Consider the following 24720-nt stretch of genomic DNA (forward strand, 5'->3'; position numbering starts at 1 on the left):
CGGTTTATTTTATCTTTGATGTAAACACAACACTTCGGATATGCAAATGCTTCCCGTTACACACGATTGCTATGTCAATAAACATCATTTTGCCAATATTTTAGAGACCCCCCAACATTTCCCAAATCATGTTTTCAAGGGATCTCATGTCTGTTTCAGGGGATCTCGGATCCCCCGAGTACCCCCGTAGTTCGAACGGTGAGCAAGCCCATTCACTTTTTTATGCTGATAAGAGAATTACAATGGTTTTTCATGTGACAAAAATGTGCGATTAAATTGCGATTAATCGCGAGTTAACTATGACAGTCGCGACATTAATCGTGATTAAATATTTTAATCGCTTGACAGCACTACTAGAAACCCTTCCTTTGATGAGCAGTTGCAGTGCTCACCACATCACTTCAAATTTGAGCCTCTGCATCAGTGGTTATCATCAAGAAAATGTACTACAATTTACTTCCTGAGTGGTCCATCTGCATGGTGATGGAGTTGGAGCCTGCATGTCATGTTCCCTATGCCTTTATGAGAACCTGAAGGAAAAAGTGTTAGTCCATCATGTCAAGAGCTGACCATACAGCCTGGTGGTCCATTGTACACACGGCTCGGATATAGACTTAGGATGTTCTGGGCATATAGCTCTCCTGCAGGTACTGGAACCTTCTTTGTTGGGAGAATGAATTCTACACCCAATCCAACATCCTGGTAACCCAATCATCATGAATGCATAGTAATGCCCTTTGAATTAACCAATGATCCAGCTTTATTCACAAGCCCTCATGGATAACATTTTCAGTGACATGCTGAATCATGCTCAAATCACTTCATCCATAATTTCAGTACCATAGAAGTACCTCTCACAACCCTGACCAACAAATCCCATATGTGGATTACCCAGATCCCTGAGGCAGACAAGAAATGGATCTCAAATGTCATTTTATTTCTGTTCTGATCCTAGTACTGACACTTTCACTTTACAAGCTGATTAAGCAGTACTCTTTCAGCAATCTGCAAATAGTAAGTCATCCATACACCTTCTACTCTCATTCCTGGCAACCAGGAAGCCCTGATCATCAAACTTCTCTCAAAAGAGTTCAGAGCAGTTTTCTGATGTATTTAACTTGTATCATTATCCATGACAACCTAGATTATGTATACATGTATTATGTGATATACTGTACATCTAATATACCACAATTCCAATATGTTCTTCAGTGCATTCAATGTGATCCTATTTTACCTCACTGCATCCAAGGATGTTCAACCAGATGTCCTCTTCATTCTCCAAATCTATCCAACCTCCAAGAGCTGGAAAGTAAACCTAAGCCCATTGTCCTGACTTTGAAGATGGTGATTCAGGTCCATAAGTGAAACCCAAGCCCAAGTATGGCCCAGCAGATCATCTTTTTGTCCTAGCCAAAGCCCAGACCCATGTATGATGATATTGCAACTACCTCACTGTCCATCCATAGGCTTCTTGGCAAAGATTTGTTCATGATCTGCACTAGTGACCAGAAAAAGGACTCTTAGTTATGTACATAGAACTTACCTTAGTTACCTCATCTTAATGGACCCTGACCCTTAAAACTTTGACCTTTCTCAAGATATTGCCTGTTTGCATTATATTTCATTTTAATGTTAATGGTAATTTATCAAAACCTGGAAACAACCTCTCACTACCCCTTCCCTTGGATTAGTCACATCCTCTGCATGAAGTATGTTGCCAGTTTACACAGATCATACACAGCTCAGCTTTGAACCTCTGTTATTCCACAAATTGGATATTTTACTAGCCAGAGATTGGTTGAACAGTGCCAACAGACTTGGTAGAGGTTCCATGTGATGTGTTAGCAGGTCTTTGTGTGCCAACAGCTTCAAGCCAACCAGTGATGCAGGCTGACACCAACCTTCATTGAAAGGCTAAAAAGGTGTGGTACTTCTCAGAACCTGCTCAGGAATTGTGCAAACTCGCCCCCCCCCCCCCCCCATTTTTTGGTTTCTTTAAAGTCCTGAGAAGGGTGAATCCACTCATTTATTATTTTGAGCTTCCTAGAACAATTTGGATCAATTCTATACTTCTTGCCTCAGAGCAGGCTTGTAATACTCGAGTCCAGGACTCTGACTTGAATCTGACTCGTGCCCTAATTTTAAGGACTTGTGACTTGACTTGGACTTGAGCACTAATGACTCGGACATGGACTTGTGCATTAACTGCATTCAGACTCATAAACTGGAGACAAGGACTCTCTGATCTTTTCTTTATTTTTTGTAACATGCCATAATAATTGAAGAGGTGATGGGGCCAGCCTCGAACTTCAACTGTAATTTGGTAAGACTCCACCCAGAAAAGTAAGTGACACACTATGTTCATTGCTCTGTTGATAGCAGGGCTTGCTTGCTGACTAATGAACTAGCTAGTGTTAACCCTCTCTCATGTTATTTGCCCTGCTGATAGTGGGTGGGGCTTGCTGAGCGATGAACAAGCTTTTTATCTGTAGCCTATTAACTAAAATGGGGCAGTCAAGCAGTAACGTTAGTCCAACACAGTAGCAGAGATGCTTTCACATAAAGGCAGCAACAGTCACCGTCAAATGGTACAGTTGGAGTCTTGTTCTCGGACTCAACTTGGATCAATAGTGGACTCGACTCAAAATTTTCTTTAATGACTTGGACTTGACTTGGACTTGACTCGGACTTGAAGACTGGGGACTTGAAACTGGACTTGAACTCGAGGTTTAGTGACTTGACTACAACATTGCCTCAGAGAAGTAGCCACCAGTCTCTAGAGTCTAGAGTGCACCACTGTTTGACAGTTTCCAGTAGAATAAAACACCTAGTAGGCATGTTATGGTAGAAGACTACATGAATATTGAATGAATGTTCATGGAATTGACATCCTTTAGGAAAAGATTGCACTTATCAGTTGTTATAGTACTTCAGTTGTGCATTTCTGGTCATTTATAGTACCCATTGACTCATTTAATACAGTGAAGGTTGCGGTGTCTTACACCATGCGATATTAGCAAACCATTCTTGCTAAACCAATAACTCGTTTAAACTATTCTGTTTACCTGCTGTTCTTCTGCTCATTAGGTGCCACAAAGAAGCTGAAGTTGGACCTCCAGCCATGGTGAGGGTCACATGACCCCAAGGTCAACATCCATCGTGGCCGTGGATGGTAAGCATGCGACACGCACACTGTAAGCTGTGCACTAAAGTTGCCATGGCGACTGCTATAAGCCTGTTGCAATGATAATAAAAACATCATATACTGACACATTCAAGCAAAAATAGCCACAAGGGTATAAACTGGTGTTAAACAAACCATTATTGAATTTCTTGGACAGAGACTGACTGACAGTTTACAAGACAATGGCTCAAGCCAAATCACATATTGTTTCTGCAAGCAGGCAAAAGCAATAAGGTTTAAGGATTTTTGTGAAGTGGTGTAGACATTAACTTCTTATAAAAACCCATTTGCTTGTACTGTTATGACTGGGAAGCTTACATTCTTATAACCCATCATCTGATCAGAATTCAGGTTGGTAATTTGAGGTTAAGCGTTATCACCTTGGTAATGCATTTTATATTATGTTCCACTGACCCGTGTCTGAAAGTTTTATACTAAAGCAGAGCATTTTGTGCCAACAGTTGATGCCACTGTTTATAACCTGTATTCAAAAATGGTACTGTTTAATCTAATTCTAATTTGGGGTTGTTCTTGAAAAATATTTAAACGCAAAACTAAAATTTCACATTTATTTCTAGTCTGTTTAATGCCTTCAGAGAGCAACAGTATTGTATATTTTGTTGTAGTTATGTTTCCAGGCTGTAATGAAGCGTGATTTATGTTCTCAAAAAATGTTTACAGTGAATGTAGGAACAGAATAGTTACAATTTCTGAGGACACCAGTGTTTTTACTCAATCAAAATTCTTAAATGTGTCTGAAAAAAAAAATCTGCTAGGTGACATGTAAATCAGTGGTTTTCACAGTGATGCAATGTCCAGGCATCCCTAGGTTTATTTATATATATATATATATATATATATATATATATATATATATATATATATATATAAAATAGATCTCAGTCTGTTTAGCTGACCACTCTAATAACATACTGTCGCTTTAACCCAAACCTCAAAAACAATTAGTTCTTTAAATAATACCTTGGATCTCCTAGTGTTCTGTCATTGGAATATTCAGGAATAGAATCTATTGTACACAAATAATGTTCATGAAATAAATCAGTACTGTGTGGGTCTGTGGAATTTATTTCCTGGCTATAAAAGGTTTGAGAACCTGTGGTCTATGTGACATCCATAAAACAGTGAGACATGCTGGTTTGTGTGTGTGGACCTGAAACGATGGCACGTCTCCATGCCTGGGGCTCAGCGCTCTCCAGGGAGCGGGCATGTTGGCACTAAGGGAGTAGCGGTAGAGGGTAACAGGTGCATCTACCTCCAGCTTAGACACAAAAACTGTCAGAAGGCCATCTGTAGGGAAGATAAAGTTAGGATTTAATTTATTTAATTTATTGTTTTTTAGTAATATATTTTCTTAAAGGAGGCAATTAAAAGATGGCATCACTTAGTACAATAATTAACCATTATTTCACGAAATTGAGTCGTACATGAGCTGATAGAGTTGGCTGTAAGCCATGTATGATGAGATTGAGTGGAATAACTGTTTTATTCTATCCACATTCACTGGATTTTGAGAAACAGAGCATTTTTATTTTTATTTTTTGCAAATTCAGTAGATAAAAACTTTATACAAAACGTCCGACAAAATAATTTCTGCTTAGAATGTAAACAAACCAGTGAAATGACAGGAGCAATTTGTGAAAAATGCGATAATAATAATTCTTGAAAAAAAAAAAGATATGTTGTTACCATGAATACTTTGATTCCATATTTTGCTGCTTTTTTTGTATTTTGGGGGGTTTTGTTTTCGAGTAAAGTTTTTATTTCATCCTTGTTTGGTTCAGTAACACACTCCACCATTTTCTTTTCTTCTTTTTTTGGCAGTTGGCAAACCAACTTAATGGTGCATTACTACCACCGACTGGGCTGGAGTGTGGAACAGGAGATATTGGGGGGAATATATAAAGTGATATATCTGATTTGATGCACTCCGCTATTTTGTTTTTCTCTATTCACAGTATATGAGCTGATATCCTAGTAGTAGAGTAGCCAATCAGAGCATGCGATTGCTGATATCCAGTGTGTATGTGTGTATATATATATATATATATATATATATATATATATAGTGACATCCCGAGAGGCTGCGTCTTGGAGGGGCGCTATATTCCACACAGATGGCTCCAACAACAAGCAGCTATAACTCCATCTGGTGGTGGAGTTGGGAACTTCACAACTCAGCAACACACCTGTGGCCAATGAGGGCCTGATGAGCAAGAGGGCTTTGTGAGAGCTCAAAACTCCCAGTGTGGAGGGGAGAGGAGAGAGGTTCATGGACTCTCTTTGCTGAGTGGAGTATTCAAGAAATGCTTATCTGGAATTCTCACCTGAGGGATTTTTCACCAAAATACTTACCTGTGTTATGAATGCCTGCTACTGGACTGCCCTTGGGCTGAAGACTACAGGGATTGTTGACTGGACTCAAAGTAAGGCAGAAGATTTTGCTTGTTCTGGGAAAAAGATATTGGACTGAAGGAAACCGGCCTATAATTTTGTTATTCTAAAGACAGAGACATTGTTTGAGTTTTGGGAATCAATCCTCATTTGAGCATGGGAATTTGAGATACCTTTTCTGTTTAATCTCCTGGCATCACATTAAAAATCTTGATTTATTCTAACCTTTGTGTCCTTGCACTAATTGAAGAGTCCCGCTGAGAGCCAGTCAACCTCTCGTGATATCACATATGGTGGCGAATGCGGGCACTTCAATCATCAATAATAGTGTGTGTATGAGGAGGACACTGAACATTTGATTGCTTAATTTCCCCAGTTAGCCATAGGCCCTCCACATAACAAGACGGAGGAAATTTTGAAGGCCCTTATTGCCGGCCAGCAAGCCCAAAGGCAGGTGAGTGCGGTCCTCCTGGAGGAACAAAGGAAAGCCAACCAACTGAAGGCAGAGGAGTTGCAGCTACAGAAGAAGATGGCTGTTCAGAGTGTTGGCGGCCCAATAAAGGCAAGTAACTTTATCTCCAAAATGGGGGCTGCAGATGATGTTGAGGCATACTTGCACACCTTTGAAGTCACGGCCACGAGGGAAGGATGGCCCAAGGCACAGTGGGTTGGACTGTTAGCCCCATTCTTAACGGGAGAATCATTGAACGCTGTCCGAGACCTACCCCCTGACAAGACTACGAACTGTGATGCTCTGAAGACTGAGATCCTCAGGCTCACCAAGTTCGGTATGGCTCAACGCTTCCACAGCTGGACCTTCCAAGCAGACCAGGCTCCCTGTGCGCAGATGCACGAACTTTCCAGAATCACGAGGAAATGGCTGGAACCTGAAAAAAACACAGCGGCGGCAGTAGTGGAGGCCATTGTCGTGGATCACTACATACGAGCCCTGCCATATGAGGCGAAGCGCTTCATCAGCCAACAAGCCCTAACTACCGCTGAACTGACTGTTGAAGCTGTGGAAAAGTACCAGGCCACAACAGAAATGTTCCGTGCTTCCAGGAAGGACCCCAGGACTGCGCCCCCACTGCCAACAGGGGGAGGCTGCCCCAAAAACCCCAAGGGGTCCAGCCCAGCCACAGCAGGACCTGGCTATGCCCCAGGGGGAGCCCGAAGCCAGACGGGTCTGGTTAGAATTCCCCGTGGTAGTGACACCCGACAATGCTTCCAGTGTGGGGGTATGGGACACATGTCTTGGCAGTGTGGGAAACTGGTGGACGAGCCTATGCCCACTGCGGGGTCCTTCAGCTCACCATCTGCCCAGCTGTTTGCATCACTCATCGGGGCTGCAGATGGACCCCCAGATGGACCCCCCCCACCACCACCACCTGCCCAGTGACGGTGAATTGCCGTGGTGTCGAAGCATTGTTAGATTTGGGTAGTCGGGTCACCTTGGTGCATAAGGACCTGGTGGATCCATCGTGTCTGATCACTGACAAAGTTCTCCCAGTTTCCTGCGTCCATGGAGACACCAAAGATTACCCCACCACTGAACTAAAAGTGACCACCACCAGGGGGACTATACACACGAGGGTGGGAGTGGTTGATTCCCTCCCTGTTCCTGTTCTGTTTGGGTGAGATTGCCCAGCCTTCCACCTGCTGTGGAGAGAGACCCAGCAGAGGCCAGCCTGGGTACCCTGCAGTCAGAGAGGTAAGACTCGTCCTGCAACCACACAAGTGCAACCCGCACAACCACTCATCCCTGCGTTTGCCCTCGCAGGGATGACAGGCACCCTGGCCGACACAGAGACTGGCCTGGACACTGGAGAAGAGAATGTGGCCCCGGAAAGCTCTCCAAGCTTGAACGAGGAAGACGCCCCAGGCATCGAGGAGCTTCCCCCCTCACCGGCCAGTATAGTACTGTCCAGTTGCAGGATCCCACGCTTGCAAATGCCTTAAGAAATGTGCAGGTGCTAGAAGGTGTACTGCTAGGGGATAGAGCAAGCCCTACATACCCCCATTTTGCAGTTATACGTGGTCTACTGTATCAGGTGGTGAAGAAAAATGACAAAGTGCATGAACAGCTCCTTGTACCACAGGCCCACCAGGCGACTGTGCTCAATCTGGCACACACATCCACTGGGGGCCCACCTAGGTGTAGAGAAGACAAAAGAAAGGATCTTAGTGTTTCTTCTGGCCTGGAGTGCACAAGGAAACAGAGAATTACTGTCATAGTTGCCCAGAATGCCAGAAGGTGGTGCCTAAGCCCCCACACTGTAATCCATTCATCCCCTTACCAATTATTGAAACTCCTTTTGAGAGGATTGGACTGGATATAGTTGGTCCATTGTCAAAAAGCTCCAGGGGGCATCAGTACATTCTGGTCATCCTGGACTATGCGACCTGGTACCCTGAGGCCATCCCCCTGAGGAAGGCTACCTCCAAACAAATAGCCAAGGAGCTGTTCCTCCTCTCCACCAGTCTAGGAATTCCAAAGGAGATATTGACGGACCAAGGCAGCCCATTCATGTCCAGGGTGATGAAAGAACTGTGTGTCCTGTTGAAGATCAAACAGTTGCGAACATCTGTCTACCACCCCCAGACAGATGGATTGGTCGAACGTTTTAATAAGACTCTGAAGTCAATGCTGAGGAAGGCGGTTGAAGAGGATGGGTGGAACTGGGACCAGCTGCTGCCATACCTGCTGTTTGCAGTGAGAGAGGTACCCCAATCTTCTACTGGCTTTTCGCCTTTTGAACTTTTGCTTTCTTACAGACCCAGAGGGCTGCTGGACATTGCCAAGGAGGCTTGGGAGGAGCAACCCTGCAGACAGCGGACCATGATCGAGCATGTTGGGGCCATGAAGGAGAGAATGAGGGCCATCTACCCGATAGTGCGGTAACACATGGAGACTGCTCAACGGCAACAGCAGGCCGCCTACAACTGACCTGCCCAGCGGAGAGAGTTTAAGCCGGGGGACAGAGTGCTGGTCCTGGTGCCGACCGTGGAGTGTAAATTCCTGGCAACCTGGCAAGGACTGTATGAGGTCATCGAGTGGGTAGGAGAGGTGAATTATAAGGTGAGAGAGCCTGATAAAAGAAAACCTGAGCAGATATATCATGTTAACCTCTTGAAAAAATGGCACGCCAGGGAGGCGTTGTTCAGCTATTTGCCCCCGACAGAGTCCAAATAACCCACCAGAGAGAAGGTTCAGGTGGGGCCAGGCCTATCCCCACATCAGCAGCAGATGACCCTAGAGCTGGTGGACCGCAACGAGACGTCTTCTCCTCATTCCCCGGGCACACAGAGGTGGTCCAACACGAGATCCACACCGTCCCGGGCCGAACGGTGACCCAGTGTCCCTATCGTGTCCCGGAGGCTCGCAAGGTGGCTATCCAGGAGGAGGTGAGGAAGATGCTAGAGCTGGGAGTCATCGAAGAGTCCAAAAGTGCCTGGGCAAGCCCCATCGTCCTGGTTCCCAAACCAGACGGGTCGGTGAGATTCTGCAATGATTATCGCAAATTGAATGAAGTGTCAGAGTTTGATTCATACCCTATGCCCCGTGTTGATGACTTAGTAGACTCCTTAGGACATGCCTGGTTCCTCACCACTCTGGACCTTACGAAAGGATACTGGCAGGTGCCCCTGACCCCAGCGTCAAAGGAGAAGACGGCCTTTGCCACACCAGAAGGTCTCTACCAGTACACACGGCTCCCGTTTGGTCTGCATGGAGCACCAACCACGTTCCAGCGCTTAATGGATTGGGTCCTGGCTCCCCACAAGAGGTATGCAGCTGCATTTTTAGATGTTGTCATTCAAAGTCTGGATTGGGAAAGTCATTTAACCCATGTACAAGCTGTGCTTGATTCCCTCAGATGCAGGGCTCACGGCAAACCCAAAAAATGCAGGCTGGCCTTCAGCGAAACCAATTACCTGGGGTACACCGTTGGCCGGGGACTGGTCAAGCCACAGGAAGCGAAGCTGCGGGCCATACAGGACTGGCTGCAACCCCTCACAAAGAAGCAGGTGAGGTCATTTTTGGGCCTAGCCAGTTACTACCAGCATTTTATTGCCAATTTTGCCTCCATTGCTGCACCCCTGACAGATCTGACAACCAAACAGCACTCAAGAATGGTGAAGTGGAATCCCGCAGCAGAGGCAGCCTTCGTCAACCTGAAGCAGGCCCTCTGCTCCAGTCTGGTTCTGGTGGCACCCGACTTCAAGAGGGAGTTCGTGGTTCAGACAGATGCTTCAGAGGTGGGGCTGGGGGCTGTACTCACTCAAGTGCATGAAGGTGAGGAACATCCCATCCTATACCTAAGCAGAAAACTACTCCCAAGAGAGAAGAACTATTCAATGGTTGAAAAGGAATGTCTCACCATTGCCTGGGCCCTGGAATCCCTACGATATTACCTCCTGGGCTGGCGTTTCACGGTGATCTCTGACCACACCCCTCTGCAGTGGATGGCCAAGAACAAGGAGACAAACAGTAGGGTTACCAGATGGTTTTTAAGCTTGCAAGCGTTTAACTTCTCTGTTGTCCACAGGGCTGGCAGGCGCCATGGCAATGCGGATGCCCTGTCCCGGCGAGATGCCCTCTTCGTGACCTTCAGCCCGACGAGGACATCGGTCCCGAGAGGGGGGATGTGTGACATCCCGAGAGGCTGCGTCTTGGAGGGGCACTATATTCCACGCAGATGGCTCCAACAACAAGCAGCTATAACTCCATCTGGTGGTGGAGTTGGGAACTTCACCCCTCAGCACACAACTCAGCAACACACCTGTGGCCAATGAGGGCCTGATGAGCAAGAGGGCTTTGTGAGAGCTCAAAACTCCCAGTGTGAATGTGGAAGGGAGAGGAGAGAGGTTCATGGACTCTCTTTGCTGAGTGGATCCTGCTGGGCGGAGTATTCAAGAAATGCTTATCTGGAATTCTCACCTGAGGGATTTTGCACTGAAATACTTACCTGTATTATGAATGCCTGCTACTGGACTGCCCCCGGGCTGAAGACTACAGGGATTGTTGATTGGACTCAAAGTAAGGCAGAAGATTTTGCTTGTTCTGGGAAAAGGATATTGAGCTGAAGGAAACCTGCCTATAATTTTGTTGTTCTAAAGCCAGAGACATTGTTTGAGTTTGACTTTTGGGAATCAACCCTCATTTGAGCATGGGAATTTGAGATACCTTTTCTGTTTAATCTCCTGGCATCACATTAAAAATCTTGATTTATTCTAACCTTTGTGTCCTTGCACTAATTGAAGGGTCCCACTGAGAGCCAGTCAACCTCTCGTGATATCACGAATATATAATAAAACTAAAGGGGCAGCATGGTGGTGTAGTGGTTAGCACTGTCGCCTCACAGCAAGAAGGTTCTGGGTTCGAGCCCAGTGGCTGACAGGGGCCTTTCTGTGTGGAGTTTGCATGTTCTCCTTGTGTTTGTGTGGGTTTCCTCTGGGTGCCCCGGTTTCCCCCCACAGTCCAAAGACATGCAGGTTAGGTTAATTGCTGAATCTAAATTGACCGTAGGTGTGAATTGTTGCTTGTCTCTGTGTCAGCCCTGTGATGACCTGGTGACTTGTCCAGGGTGTACCCCGCCTCTCGCCCATAGTCAGCTGGGATAGGCTCCAGCTTGCCCGTGACCCTGTACAGAATAAGCGGTTATGGATAATGGCTGGATGGATGTATAACTAAATCTTATTTACACACTGAGCCTAATTTATCAAACTTGATATGATGTAATTTGTTTGCAGGCTGGTATTCACTCACTAATGCAAACCTCGACTGTGATGCAGTTTTGCATTTGCATACGCGGATTATGCTGTCAAGTCGCTTATTTATTTCAAGTGGACACGGATTTATTGAAAAAAAACCCCAATGGTTTCATATTTACACAAGAAAGCAATAAAGAACACTAGCCCATCAATTAGGACAAAAGTAATGGCACTGTATAAAAGAAGGAAAAGTTAGTGTGTCTATGGTAACCAATGCGGTTGGTGCTTAGCCCCTTCGGACACAAGGAAAAATGCTATGGAACTTCATGCTATGGAATGCCATGTATACAATTGTACACATTGTCCGAAGGGGTTAGGAGACACTATGTCACCATTTAGTTGTCATTTGTAACTTTGCCAATTATGGAGTCATTTGGGAATCATTAAATGTACAGGTGTGCTGTGAACTTGTTTGGTAATTTTATGGCTGTTTGGCATTCATCAACATGCACTATATTGCACACCTGAGCATCTCATTCATGTGCTTTTTGAACATCCCATAACAGGTTTAGTCTCTGCTTTTATGATAAGCTTGACTCTTCTGGGAAGGAGTTCCCCCAGATTTTGAAGAGTAGCTGTGAGGATTTGTTTATTTAGCCACAAGAGCTTTAGTGAGATCAGGCAGTGATGTTGGGTGAGGAGGCCTGGGGTGCAGTCGGCATCGAGTTTATTCTAAAGGTGTTCAGTAGGGGTGAGGTACAGACCGCTTAAGATCTTCCACTCCAATCTTGGCAAACCACGTCTGGACAGAGCTTGCTTTGTGCACAGGAGCATTGTCATGTTGGAACAGGTTTGGGCCTCTTAGTTCCCATGAAGGAAAAGTGTAATGCTACAGCATACAAAGACATTTGATACAAAGGTGTCCTAAATTTGTGGTGACTGTTTGGCAAAGGAATACATTTGTGTGTGATGGTCAGATATCCATGTACTTTTGACCATATCGTGTATATTGATAATGTGAAATGTAGGAGCGTAAAATCAATGAAACTATAACAACTTGGATAAACGAGGCCTTAACAAATCACCAGAGCAATGTCCTACTGTATAGTGTTGCACTGTAAGCTGTATTCACATGTATTTACAATTACACAACTGTACAGTTATGACTGTAACATAGACCTGTTGTAGTGTGTGTGGCGTTAACAGTGTTTCGCTGTCTCGGACTCCCTTCAGCTTGACTCGATTGGGTGTTTTTCCTTGATGTGGAGCTTATGGCATGAACGCTGCTGTGCAAGCTGTGAGGTGTTTCCATAAACACTCCTAAGGGACACAGAGTGAAACCATTTTAGCAGCATCTATAATGCAGCACAGCAAAAAAGTAACAAAAGCTGAGAATATTGGGGTAAAGTGGTGTCAGAGCTGGTTATGCTTTGGCATTGAGCTCTTTAACATTGGTTAGAGGCAAGTTCCTAGCCCTCTTGAATTATTCATAACTGATTTGTTCTCTCTTTAGGTTCCTTCAAGCACAAGAGGATTATCATGAATGTGAGAGCATCTCTGAAGTAATAAGAAAGAAATGGAAGGAAATTAGATGTAGCAAGGTTGAGGTCACTTCTCACCTGAGCACATGTGACACGAGATCCCCTGGGCGCTCAGGTTGCTACGGAGATCCAGTAGTTGCTGTAAGTTGGTGTTGTGGTGGAAGAGTGCAGGTGCATGACTGGCTGGTTTCAGGAGGCTACAGCAACATGCTGAAGCAAGCAGTACCACTACATATAGAGCTGAGAGAGGACAGAGAACATAACAGCACATCCTTGATGTGTTTTATTCCTCTTTTACTACAGCAGTTTGCCGGCACTAGCATTTTTATTTAGTGAAGAATGACACAATGTAATTGAATTTATGTACACCATACATTGTGTTATTATTATACCTACAGGGCACTTTTTCAATGGAATAAAAATGTGTTCTATTCCCTTCTAGCGGGTTTCATTCATTTGGTTCGATAGCATGCAATATTGTTAGCATATCGCTTGTCCTACATGTATTACGTCACTCTACCCAATAGAGAATGAGCATTGAATATGGTTTACGATATTGCATGGTTGTCAAGACATGTCACACATCGGAGCCGATGTGAATATTCAAATGAGAGAGTTTTCCCGTTGCACATACGCAGAAGCATTTCTTTGTTTGCCATAAAAGGCTACCAAAACTTAGATATTCTTCACGTGTATTTACAAGAGAAAAACATACCAACGGACATAAAAAAACTGGAAAAGACAGCGTGTATGTGTAATAATAATAATATTGGCTGGCTTTTTTCATGGTATATCAGATACATTCCATTCAGCTAGCATGATATTGAACTTGTGTTCAACTCATTCAATAATCATGCTAGCTGAATGGAATATATCTGATATACCATTAAAAAAAAGCCAGTCAACGTTATTTAATTAATTATATTAATGGCATTGACCAGAGGCTCTTATCCAGAGTGACGTAAAACATACCCAGAGCAGCCTGGGGAGCAGTTGGGGGTTCAGTGCCTTGCTCAAGGGCACTTTAGCCATTCCGGTTGGTCCAGGGAATCAAACTGGTGACCTTTTGGGCCCGAAAGCTGCTTCTCTAACCATTAGGCCATGGCTTCACCATTCATAATATTAATGGCCATTAAATATATTTTGAATTAGTGGAATTTCAGTCTCACCTATAATTGCCTTGCGTCTCTTCACCGCAGGCTCAGCCACCCACAATCGTAGTACCCTCTGGAGCTTGGCACTGACCAACCCAATGTTCCCTTCTGTTGAGCCATCTGGGAGAGGCAGCAGAGCCGCATCAAACTCGGAATCATGAAGATCTGGAGCAGTTTGACAAGCGGGTTACCATTGCAGTGAACCATCTCAACTGTGCTGTATTTCAGTAGATGATGCATGACAGGGATACAACATTTCATACATACAGTATGTATGTGAGCTATTTGAACAAACATATGCTGTTAGTTACCTGGTTCTCTCACAGGATAATTAGTCATTAATGAGCATGACACTGTGTGTGTGTGTGTGTGTGTGTGTGTGTGTGTGTATACAGGATGTTATGTTACCTAGCTGTATTTATTTTTGGTACTCTTGGTATCTGTTGGCTGACATTTTCTTTTAGCTTGTAGCCCTTGAAATAGGTATTTGTTGGGGGTTTTCAGAAATGGCATACCAGTCATAAGTTTGTGCACCCCGATTCTACTCATTCATGTGATTTTCCATATTTTGACTATCTTGTACATTGTAGAACAATACTGAAGACATCAAAAGTATGAAATAACATCTGGAACATATTTAATAATTATTCCACGCAACTGAGTCGTACATGAGCTGATAGCCGATGAGGCACGTAGCACTGAGTTGGCTATAAGCCATTTATGACAAGATTGAATGAAATAACTGTTTGATTCTATCAACATTCACGGGATTTTGAGAAATGGAGCATTTTTATTTTTTGCAAATTTGGTAAATAAAAACTTTATACAAAACATCCAACAAAATCATTTCCGCTTAGAATGTCAACAAACCAGCGAAATGACAGTCGCAGTTTGTGAAAAATGCTATAATAATTCTTGAAAAATAAAAAAAGATACGTTCTTACCATGAAATACTTTTATTCCATATTTTGTTGCTTTTTTTAAATATTTTTTGTGGTTTTGTTTTTGGGTAGAGTTATTTCATCCTCAACTGGTTCAGCAACACACTCCACCATTTTGTTTTATCTACTCACAGTATATGAGCTGATATCCTAGTAGCAGAGTAGCCAATCGGAGCATGCGATTGCTCATATCCAGTGAATGTGGATAGAATAACTGGAATTATATGGTAAATAAAACAAAGTGTTGAAGAAAAAAAAAGTTTCATATTTTAGATTCATTAAAGTATCCAGTGTTTACGGGCGGCACGGTGGTGTAGTGGTTAGCGCTGTCGCCTCACAGCAAGAAGGTCCGGGTTCGAGCCCCGTGGCCAGCGAGGGCCTTTCTGTGCGGAGTTTATGTTCTGTCCGCGTGGGTTTCCTCCGGGTGCTCCGTTTTCCCCCACAGTCCAAAGACATGCAGCTTAGGTTAACTGGTGACTCTAAATTGACCGTAGGTGTGAATGGTTGTCTGTGTCTATGTGTCCGCCCTGCGATGACCTGGTGACTTGTCCAGGGTGTACCCCGCCTTTCGCCCGTAGTCAGCTGGGATAGGCTCCAGCTTGCCTGCAACCCTGTAGAACAGGATAAAGCGGCTAGAGATAATGAGACGAGATGAGATCCAGTGTTTACCTTGATGACGCTTTGCACACTATTAGCATTATCTTAACCACCTTCATGAGGTAGTTACCTGGAATGCTTTTCAATTAACAGGTGTACCTCGTCAAAAGTTAATTAGTGGACGTGTTTCTTGCCTTCTTAATGTGTTTGAGATCAAATTGTAAAGAGAAACGACAGTCCATTATTAATTTAAGACATGAAGTATTAGATTAGATTAGATCAAACTTTATTGATCCCTTTGGGAGGGTTCCCTCAGGGAAATTAAGATTCCAGCAGCATCATTACAGATAAACAGAGAAAAGAAATAGAGAAAAACTTCTAGATAAATTAAAATAAATTAAGTATTTATATATACAAATATAAAAAGAATAAGATATGGGGAACAGAGAGGAGGGGAGAAAAAAAGGGAAGGGGGGCAGTAGGAGAGATATTGCACTTTATATTGCACATTGTCTGGTATTGCTTATTGTCAGGCTAGGCTACTGCTCCTTCCCGTCCTCTGTCCTCCTGTTACCCCTCCTCCCCCCAGAGAGGAGTTGTACAGTCTGATGGCATGAGGGACAAAGGAGTTTTTAAGTCTGTTCGCCCTGCACTTGGGAAGGAGCATTCTGTCACTGAACAGGCTCCTCTGGTTGCTGATGACGGTGTGCAGAGGGTGACTGGCATCGTCCATGATGTTCAATAGTTTGTCCATGGACGATGCCAGTCACCCTCTGCACACCGTCATCACTAATTAATAAAAAATAAAGATAAAACATTGAATTAGAAGATGTAGAAATTTTTGATTGGTGCTCTACTTGGTCTTGTTGGTATCATCTATGCCACACGATATGCCAGAGTCTATGCCGACTTCCTGGCTGGTTCTGTTCATTACACTATGAGAACCCTAATCTAGAACCTACATAATTATTGGTGTCTTTTTTTTTTTTTAAATAATTTATGGTTTCAAGCTCTTGCATATTTGTACTTTCCAAACTCCTTTGTGGAATACACTTCCACAGCAGCCTCTTAAGCTTGCCTTCATACATTTGTGCATTTTTATCACTTGGATATTATGACCAAGGGCGGCACAGTGGTGTAGTGGTTAGCACTGTCGCTTCACAGACATTTGGACATTTACACCTCCCGCTGCCTTAGCAGAGCGAAAAACATTATCAAGGACCGCTCCCACCCTGGCTTTGATCTGTTCGACCTGTTGCCCTCAGGGAGGCGCTACAGGTGCATCAGGACAAAGACAAACCGATTCAAAAACAGCTTCTTTCCAAAAGCCATAACCGCCCTGAACTTGGATATGCTCTGACTTTATAGTCTATTTATTTTACTACGTGACTCTCCTCGTGCAATAATTTATAATGTGCAGTACTTTTATAAGGGACTCTCTATGTGCAATACTTTTATAATGTGCAATACCTCACTCCATAATGTGAAACACAACACATTCACCTCACCTCAGGACTGTGCAACATACACCTCAGGACTGTGCACCTTACACACACTTCAAGTCTGTGCACCTACCTTACCTTGCAATACTTCATAAATGTGTAATATTTTATTTTATAATGTGACTCTCTCGTGCAATAATTTATATGTGCAATGAGCAATACCTCACTCCATAATGTGTAACACAACACATACACCTCAGGACTGTGCACCTTACCCCCCCGACACTCCCCCCCCCCTTTTTTTTTTTTTCCTCCCCCCCCTTCCTCTCTCTCTCTCTGTCTCTCTCACACTCTACACGCTGTTTTGCACTGTTATTGGAGATGCTTTAATCTCATTGTACATGTGTATAGTGACAATAAAGGCATTCTATTCACAGCAAGAAGGTCCTGGGTTCGAGCCCAGTGGCCGGCGAGGGCCTTTCTGTGTGGAGTTTGCATGTTCTCCCCGTGTCCGCGTGGGTTTCCTCCGGGTGCTCCGGTTTCCCCCGCAGTCCAAAGACATGCAGGTTAGGTTAACTGGTGACTCTAAATTGACCGTAGGTGTGAATGTGAGTGTGAATGGTTGTTTGTCTCTGTGTCAGCCCTGCGATGACCTGGCGACTTGTCCAGGGTGTACCCCGCTTTTCGCCCATGGTCAGCTGGGATAGGCTCCAGCTTGCCTGCGACCCTGTAGAACAGGATAAAGCGGCTACAGATAATGGATGGATGGATGGATGGATGGATGGATGGATGGATATTATGACCACATGTGTGGCTAATTCTATTCTCTTGATTTATATCAACGTCACACTCGGGCATTACTCCCATCCTTGGTGTGTTCCAATCTCTTGTGTCTGTTTCATACCTTGTCAGTCGACAAAAAGGGAATGTTCTCTGACACAGAGGAATGAGGTATAGCAATAAGCTGCCCATCATGGCAGTCATAGCTCTTTGGAGAGTGACCTGCTGAACTAAGAGGAGATGTTGTTGATGATGAGGGGAATGAGGCTGATGTGACCCTTGACATCACCATGTGTCATCTGCCATACCGGTGGAAAGAGAAGTGTATTCAGCCAGACATACTAATGTGTGGTGTCCTATACTACTACTATCACTACTACTACTATCTCTGTTATATCTCATTCCTCTGTTTCAAGAACTGAACTATTTGCTGAGATATGAGATGCTGGGAATAACTGCTAAGATTCTATCCACATTCACTGGATATGAGCAATTGTGCGCTCTGATTGGCTACTCTACTACTAGGATATCAGCTCATATACCGTGAGTAGAGAAAAACAAAATGGCGGCGCGTGTTGCTGAACCAACCGAGGATGAAATAAAAACTCTACTTGAAAACAAAACCTCAAAATACAAAAAAGCAACAAAATATGGAATAAAAGTATTTGATGGTAAGAGCATATTTAAAAAAAATAATTTTTCAATAATAATAATTATAGCATTTTTCATTTTAGCTACAAATTGTTCCTGTCATTTTGCCAGTTTGTTTACATTCTAAGAGCAAATGATTTTGTCAGATGTTTTGTATAAAGTTATTTATTGAATTTGCAAAAAAATTAAAAATAAAAATGTTGTTTCTCTCAAAATCCAGTGGATAGAATAAAACCATTATTCCACTCAATCTCATCATACACGGATGATAGCCAACTCGCCGCTACGCGCCTCATCGGCTATCAGCTCATGTACAGCTTGATTTTGTGGAATAACTGTTAAATAGAGATAATAATAGAGGTCCATGATTGGATGTGCACTGACTCGGGATGGATTGAAAGCAAAACTGTAATGAGATGCACATCCGATAGTGTGATTATTTACTAGTACTCATCTTCACAAAACACACTCTGATACCAACAATCAATACCACATGATCCTATGTGATGTACAGTAAGTCTCGTAAATGTTGTTGCACTAATGAATGGATAACACAAAATGACAGCATCCTAGACATAATTCAGGATTAAAGCTAGATGGCCTTTCGATTTCATAAAATTGATGAAATTTAGTTCCTTCTGAAATTTGGTCATTGTGATGTATGTTTATTTCTGTAATATCTCACAAAATATCAGGCCATTCTGTGGCTGGGAAATTATTTAATTTGAGGGGATTAAAGCAAATAATGTGCATGAAATCGCTCGCTTCGTGCAGTCAAGCAGACAGAGGAAGTCCGTGTGTGTGCGCATGCGCAGGTTTACCTTTGTGCACTGACAGTTCCATCATTCTGTCGCTAAACAAACAGCTGATCACACCAAGGTGTTCGCTGACCGCCAATATTTATTACCTTGATCCTGCGTTTCCTTTCCTTCGTATATGACGTAACATCTTTTCTTCTTGCTTTCTTTCCGTTACTGTAGTCGGTCTTTCATGTTTCATTCACACACTTACGTCCTCCATTTTCTCTCCTGTTTCAAATTTGTATCCCACAATGCCTTGCACAAACTGGGAAAGCCCACCATGTGATGCATGACATAATATCTTGAATTGGGTCATGGTGAAGCAGGAAAAAATAGCAGAGAATTTAGGGCCATGTGGCCTTAAATTCATTAATTGTTCTATTAAGAAAACAAATAAAATTGGAAGTCTGTGATTCGAATTCAGTAGCTTTTGGTCCACTAAACAAAAACAATTGGGTGCCGGGGAAAATTCTTTCTATGACCTACATTTGAAAAATCTGAAAGGCCATCTAGCTTTAACTATTGAAGCAAAGCAGGCTGCAAACTGTCCTGTGTGAATATATCAAGAGAAGGAACTGCATACAGCATTGTCCTACAACACGAGTAACCTGTTAAAACATCTTTGATGTTTAATATAGAAAGCTAAAGAGCACTATTGCTAATCTCATCTCATTATCTCTAGCCGCTTTATCCTGTTCAACAGGGTTGCAGGCAAGCTGGAGCCTATCCCAGCTGACTACGGGCGAAAGGCGGGGTACACCCTGGACAAGTCGCCAGGTCATCACAGGGCTGACACATAGACACAGACAACCATTCACACTCACATTCACACCTACGGTCAATTTAGAGTCACCAGTTAACCTAACCTGCATGTCTTTGGACTGTGGGGGAAACCGGAGCACCCGGAGGAAACCCACGCGGACACGGGGAGAACATGCAAACTCCACACAGAAAGGCCCTCGCTGGCCACGGGGCTCGAACCTGGACCTTCTTGCTGTGAGGCGACAGCGCTAACCACTACACCACCGTACCGCCCACTATTGCTAGTATTCAGATTTTTTTTTTTAAATTAAGTAAACCATGTATCTGATAGCAAACACACCTGGTTCTGTCTCTACAGTCAAAAGAGCCACATCATCATCCTCATCAGAAAGAGGGCTGAGATTAACGGAGAGCATATTCAGAGTATTCCACCTGTAACCAACAAGCAGTAAACACCACAGATTAACAGACAGATCAACATAACATAGATTACTCAGCATTAGTAAAAGCATGAAGGTTTAGAGCACTTTACCATTTTGGACAGGTGTTAGCGTAGGCAGCAGTGCACTGATTCCAAATGCAGAGGGCAGCAGGCATTAGAATGGACACCCAGAGCCAGCAGCAACTCACGATGAGAGACATGAACAGACTAAAGTCATGCACCGCCGGGATCTGCATACATAATTTATAAAGAGGAGCCAAGTGTCTGGTGTCCAAAATTCAAATATACTTTTAATTATGCTGCTTTTTTTTTTAATGTATTTTATAATTTTGACCCTTTTGGCAAAATCTTAATTTTCATTTTCATATACTATTGAATAAACATGACCTGACGACATTCAAGGTGAAAAAACTCTAAAAGCACTGCCTTATAGTTTTATTACGGTTTCATTGCAATGTTCTTACAGCATATTTAATCATTTCTGTCTCAGTCTTGTCTACTGAGATGCTGCTAAACATCTGCCAACGTTCGGCTCATTTACAGGCCCCGTGTTTGGTTTTTTTTGTTTGTTTTTTTAATCCTTTCGATACAGTGAATGCTCACAACTTGTCTTTTTTCCCTGCTATCACGATCCCAGAGGCTTATTCTTTTTAAAACAAAACTGTCATGTCACAGCTCCCAAATGTTTTACTTAATATTGCTTCATAATGAAAGCATTATTTGGTGTCGAGACTTACTTTAGATCAGGCTTGTGCCCTAATTTTAACGACTTAAAATTAGAAATTAAAATCACGTTGGGGCGGCACGGTGGTGTAGTGGTTAGCACTGTCGCCTCACAGCAAGAAGGTCCTGGGTTCGAGCCCCGTGGCCGGCGAGGGCCTTTCTGTGCGGAGTTTGCATGTTCTCCCCGTGTCCGCGTGGGTTTCCTCCGGGTGCTCCGGTTTCCCCCACAGTCCAAAGACATGCAGGTTAGGTTAACTGGTGACTCTAAATTGACCGTAGGTGTGAATGTGAGTGTGAATGGTTGTCTGTGTCTATGTGTCAGCCCTGTGATGACCTGGCGACTTGTCCAGGGTGTACCCCGCCTTTCGCCCGTAGTCAGCTGGGATAGGCTCCAGCTTGCCTGCGACCCTGTAGAACAGGATAAAGCGGCTAGAGATAATGAGATGAGATGAGATGAAAATCACGTTGTCTATTATCACCCAAATGAGGATGGGTTCCCTTTTGAGTCTGGTTCCTCTCAAGGTTTCTTCCTCATGTCGTCTGAGGGAGTTTTTCCTTGCCACCATCGCCACAGGCTTGCTCATTGGGGATAGATTAGGGATAAAATTAGCTCATGTTTAAAGTCATTAAAATTCTGTAAAGCTGCTTTGCAACAATGTCTATTGTTAAAAGTGCTATAAAAATAAACTTGACTAAGGACTTGTGACTTGACTTGGACTTGAGCACTGATGACTCGGACTTGGACTTGTGCATTAACTGCATTCGGACTCGTAAATTGGAGACGAGGACTCTGATTTTTTTTCCTTATTTTTTTTTAAATGCCATAATTTAGCATAAGATATTTATATCTACATTAATTTTTATACTAATTTATAAAGAGGAGCCAAGTGTCTGGTGTCCAAAATTCAAATATACTTTTAATTATGCTGCTTTTTAAAAAAAAATGTATTTTATAATTTTGACCCTTTTGGCAAAATCTTAATTTTCATTTTCATATACTATTGAATCAACATGACCTGACGACATTCAAGGTGAAAAAACTCTAAAAGCACTGCCTTATAGTTTTATTACGGTTTCATTGCAATGTTCTTACAGCATATTTAATCATTTCTGTCTCAGTCTTGTCTACTGAGATGCTGCTAAACATCTGCCAACGTTCGGCTCATTTACAGGCCCCGCGTTTGGTTTTTTTTTGTTTGTTTTTTTAATCCTTTCGATACAGTGAATGCTCACAACTTGTCTTTTTTTCCCTGCTATCACGATCCCAGAGGCTTATTTCTTTTTAAAACAAAACTGTCATGTCACAGCTCCCAAATGTTTTACTTAATATTGCTTCATAATGAAAGCATTATTTGGTGTCGAGACTTACTTTAGATCAGGCTTGTGCCCTAATTTTAACGACTTAAAATTAGAAATTAAAATCACATTGTCTATTATCACCCAAATGAGGATGGGTTCCCTTTTGAGTCTGGTTCCTCTCAAGGTTTCTTCCTCATGTCGTCTGAGGGAGTTTTTCCTTGCCACCATCGCCACAGGCTTGCTCATTGGGGATAGATTAGGGATAAAATTAGCTCATGTTTAAAGTCATTAAAATTCTGTAAAGCTGCTTTGCAACAATGTCTATTGTTAAAAGTGCTATAAAAATAAACTTGACTAAGGACTTGTGACTTGACTTGGACTTGAGCACTGATGACTCGGACTTGGACTTGTGCATTAACTGCATTCGGACTCGTAAATTGGAGACGAGGACTCTGATTTTTTTTTCCTTATTTTTTTTTAAATGCCATAATAATTTAGCATAAGATATTTATATCTACATTAATTTTTATACTAATTTTGTGCAAGAGAATGCACATTCACCTGGTCAGGAACAAACTAATGTTAATGGCGCTAAAATGCCTGGAGAGAACGCCGCTAGGATTGTCCGCTTTGCTTATACAGACTTCTCGTGCAGTGGGGAAAAATGCACCGCTATGCATTCCATATGTAGAAGAACTATCGAGGAGACGACGGGGACAACCTCGAACTTCAATCGTCATTTGGTAAGACTCCACCCAGAGAAGGAAGTGACACGCTATGTTCATTGCTCTGTTGATAGTGGGCGGGGCTTGCTTGCTGAGCGATGAAGTAGCTAGTGTTTATAATACATAGGGCCAAATTACTCAATTCTGATTGGTCAATCAAGGAGGGCTTTTTTTCCTGAACACGGGGCCGTATTTCTGAAATGCTATTGGCTAGTTCGTTGCTTGGTTACGATTACAAAAATTAGCGAATTTTGTCAACAAAATGGCTGACTCTGCTGACTCAGCAATGCCGCGTTTCGCTGTATTTGACGAAGAAATGATAAACCAATTGAAAGCTGCAAGCGAAAATGAAAATACCAAAAAAAGTACTAATTTTTGGTTTTCCGTGTTTAAGAAATGGGCTGCAGAAAGACAAATAAACGACTCTCTAGTGGTGTATGAATGCTGTGAGTTAGACAAGGTGCTATCGGAGTTTTTTTGTGTCATGATGAAAGACGCTTTAGGAACTGATTCAAACGTGCAAGACAGTCTTGCGCCCTGATTGGTTCAGAATGACAAACGTTGTGAACTTGAATGGCTTCCGAAGTATGAATTTGACCCTATGTATTATAAACAAGTAATCGTTTGGTTCCTCGTAAAATTAAGGATCAATTTCACTTGTGATTTCAAAGTTTTGAAATCATTCCTGAACTTAATCCTTAATTTTACTCGGCCCCATACGATTACCTATACTAACCCTCTCTCATGGGATTTGCCCTGTTGATAGTGGGCGGGGCTTGTTTGCTGAGTGATGAACTAGCTAGTGTTAACCCTCTCTCATGGCATTTGCCCTGTTGATAGTGGGCGGGGCTTGCTGAGTGATGAACAAGCTTTTTATCTGTAGCCTGTTAACTAAGAGGCTGTCCACACGGCAACGGATTCAGGTGAATCTGATAAAATTGTTTATCGTTTCGGCCTGGCGTCCACACGGCACCGGCGTTTTGGGTGCCCCAAAACGAGAACGGGTTCCAGAGTGGAAAAATCTGGCAACGGCGCTGTTGCGAAGTCGTCTGGATGAGTAGAACGGATTTGTTTACGATGACGTCACAACCACATGACTAGAACAAGCAGCACTCTCGCTGTTTTGTATGAACCACTGTATTGCATTCACTGTTGTATACAGCTTTTCTTTTAAATAAACAAGTAACTGAAGCATTTCTTGAATTTCTTTTTTTTATTGGATAAGACTGCTTTTCAAAATGTTCACACACAATAAAAAAAGTTATATAAATTATATAAAAATGCTTTTCAAAATGTTCACACAATAAGAAAATTAAGTTATATAAAACTATGCACACTAATAAAACTAATTTGTACACACAGAAGGCACGATTTCCTTGCATAGTCGCAGCCATCTTCTTGTTGTTGTGTGCTTGTTCCTGTGAGTGCTTCACGCCGGGTAGAAGAAGGGGTTTATGCGCATGCGTCCTACTTCTTCTATTGTTCTGGTGTCTCCGATGGGACCGTCTTACAGCGCACGTAGAGGTGTGGCATGTGTATTGCATCGTTTTCA

General features: G+C 43.0%; 1 protein-coding gene across 2 annotated transcripts in view; it reads right to left on the minus strand.

Annotated features, from left to right (window-relative positions):
• disp3 (dispatched RND transporter family member 3) overlaps positions 1 to 24720 on the minus strand; it is a 58537-nt gene that overhangs the window by 22396 nt on the left and 11421 nt on the right. For both annotated transcript variants that reach the window (XM_060930688.1, XM_060930686.1), the window contains exons 6-12: positions 20512 to 20651; positions 20320 to 20411; positions 14022 to 14171; positions 12931 to 13092; positions 12491 to 12631; positions 4359 to 4495; positions 3069 to 3238 (exon numbers count right to left, since the gene is read on the minus strand). In XM_060930688.1, the coding sequence (XP_060786671.1) occupies positions 3069 to 3238; positions 4359 to 4495; positions 12491 to 12631; positions 12931 to 13092; positions 14022 to 14171; positions 20320 to 20411; positions 20512 to 20651 (992 nt within the window). The remainder of the gene's footprint in view (positions 1 to 3068; positions 3239 to 4358; positions 4496 to 12490; positions 12632 to 12930; positions 13093 to 14021; positions 14172 to 20319; positions 20412 to 20511; positions 20652 to 24720) is intronic.

This window comes from Neoarius graeffei, chromosome 10 (assembly GCF_027579695.1).
Source record: "Neoarius graeffei isolate fNeoGra1 chromosome 10, fNeoGra1.pri, whole genome shotgun sequence".
In the NCBI taxonomy this organism is placed as follows: domain Eukaryota; kingdom Metazoa; phylum Chordata; class Actinopteri; order Siluriformes; family Ariidae; genus Neoarius; species Neoarius graeffei.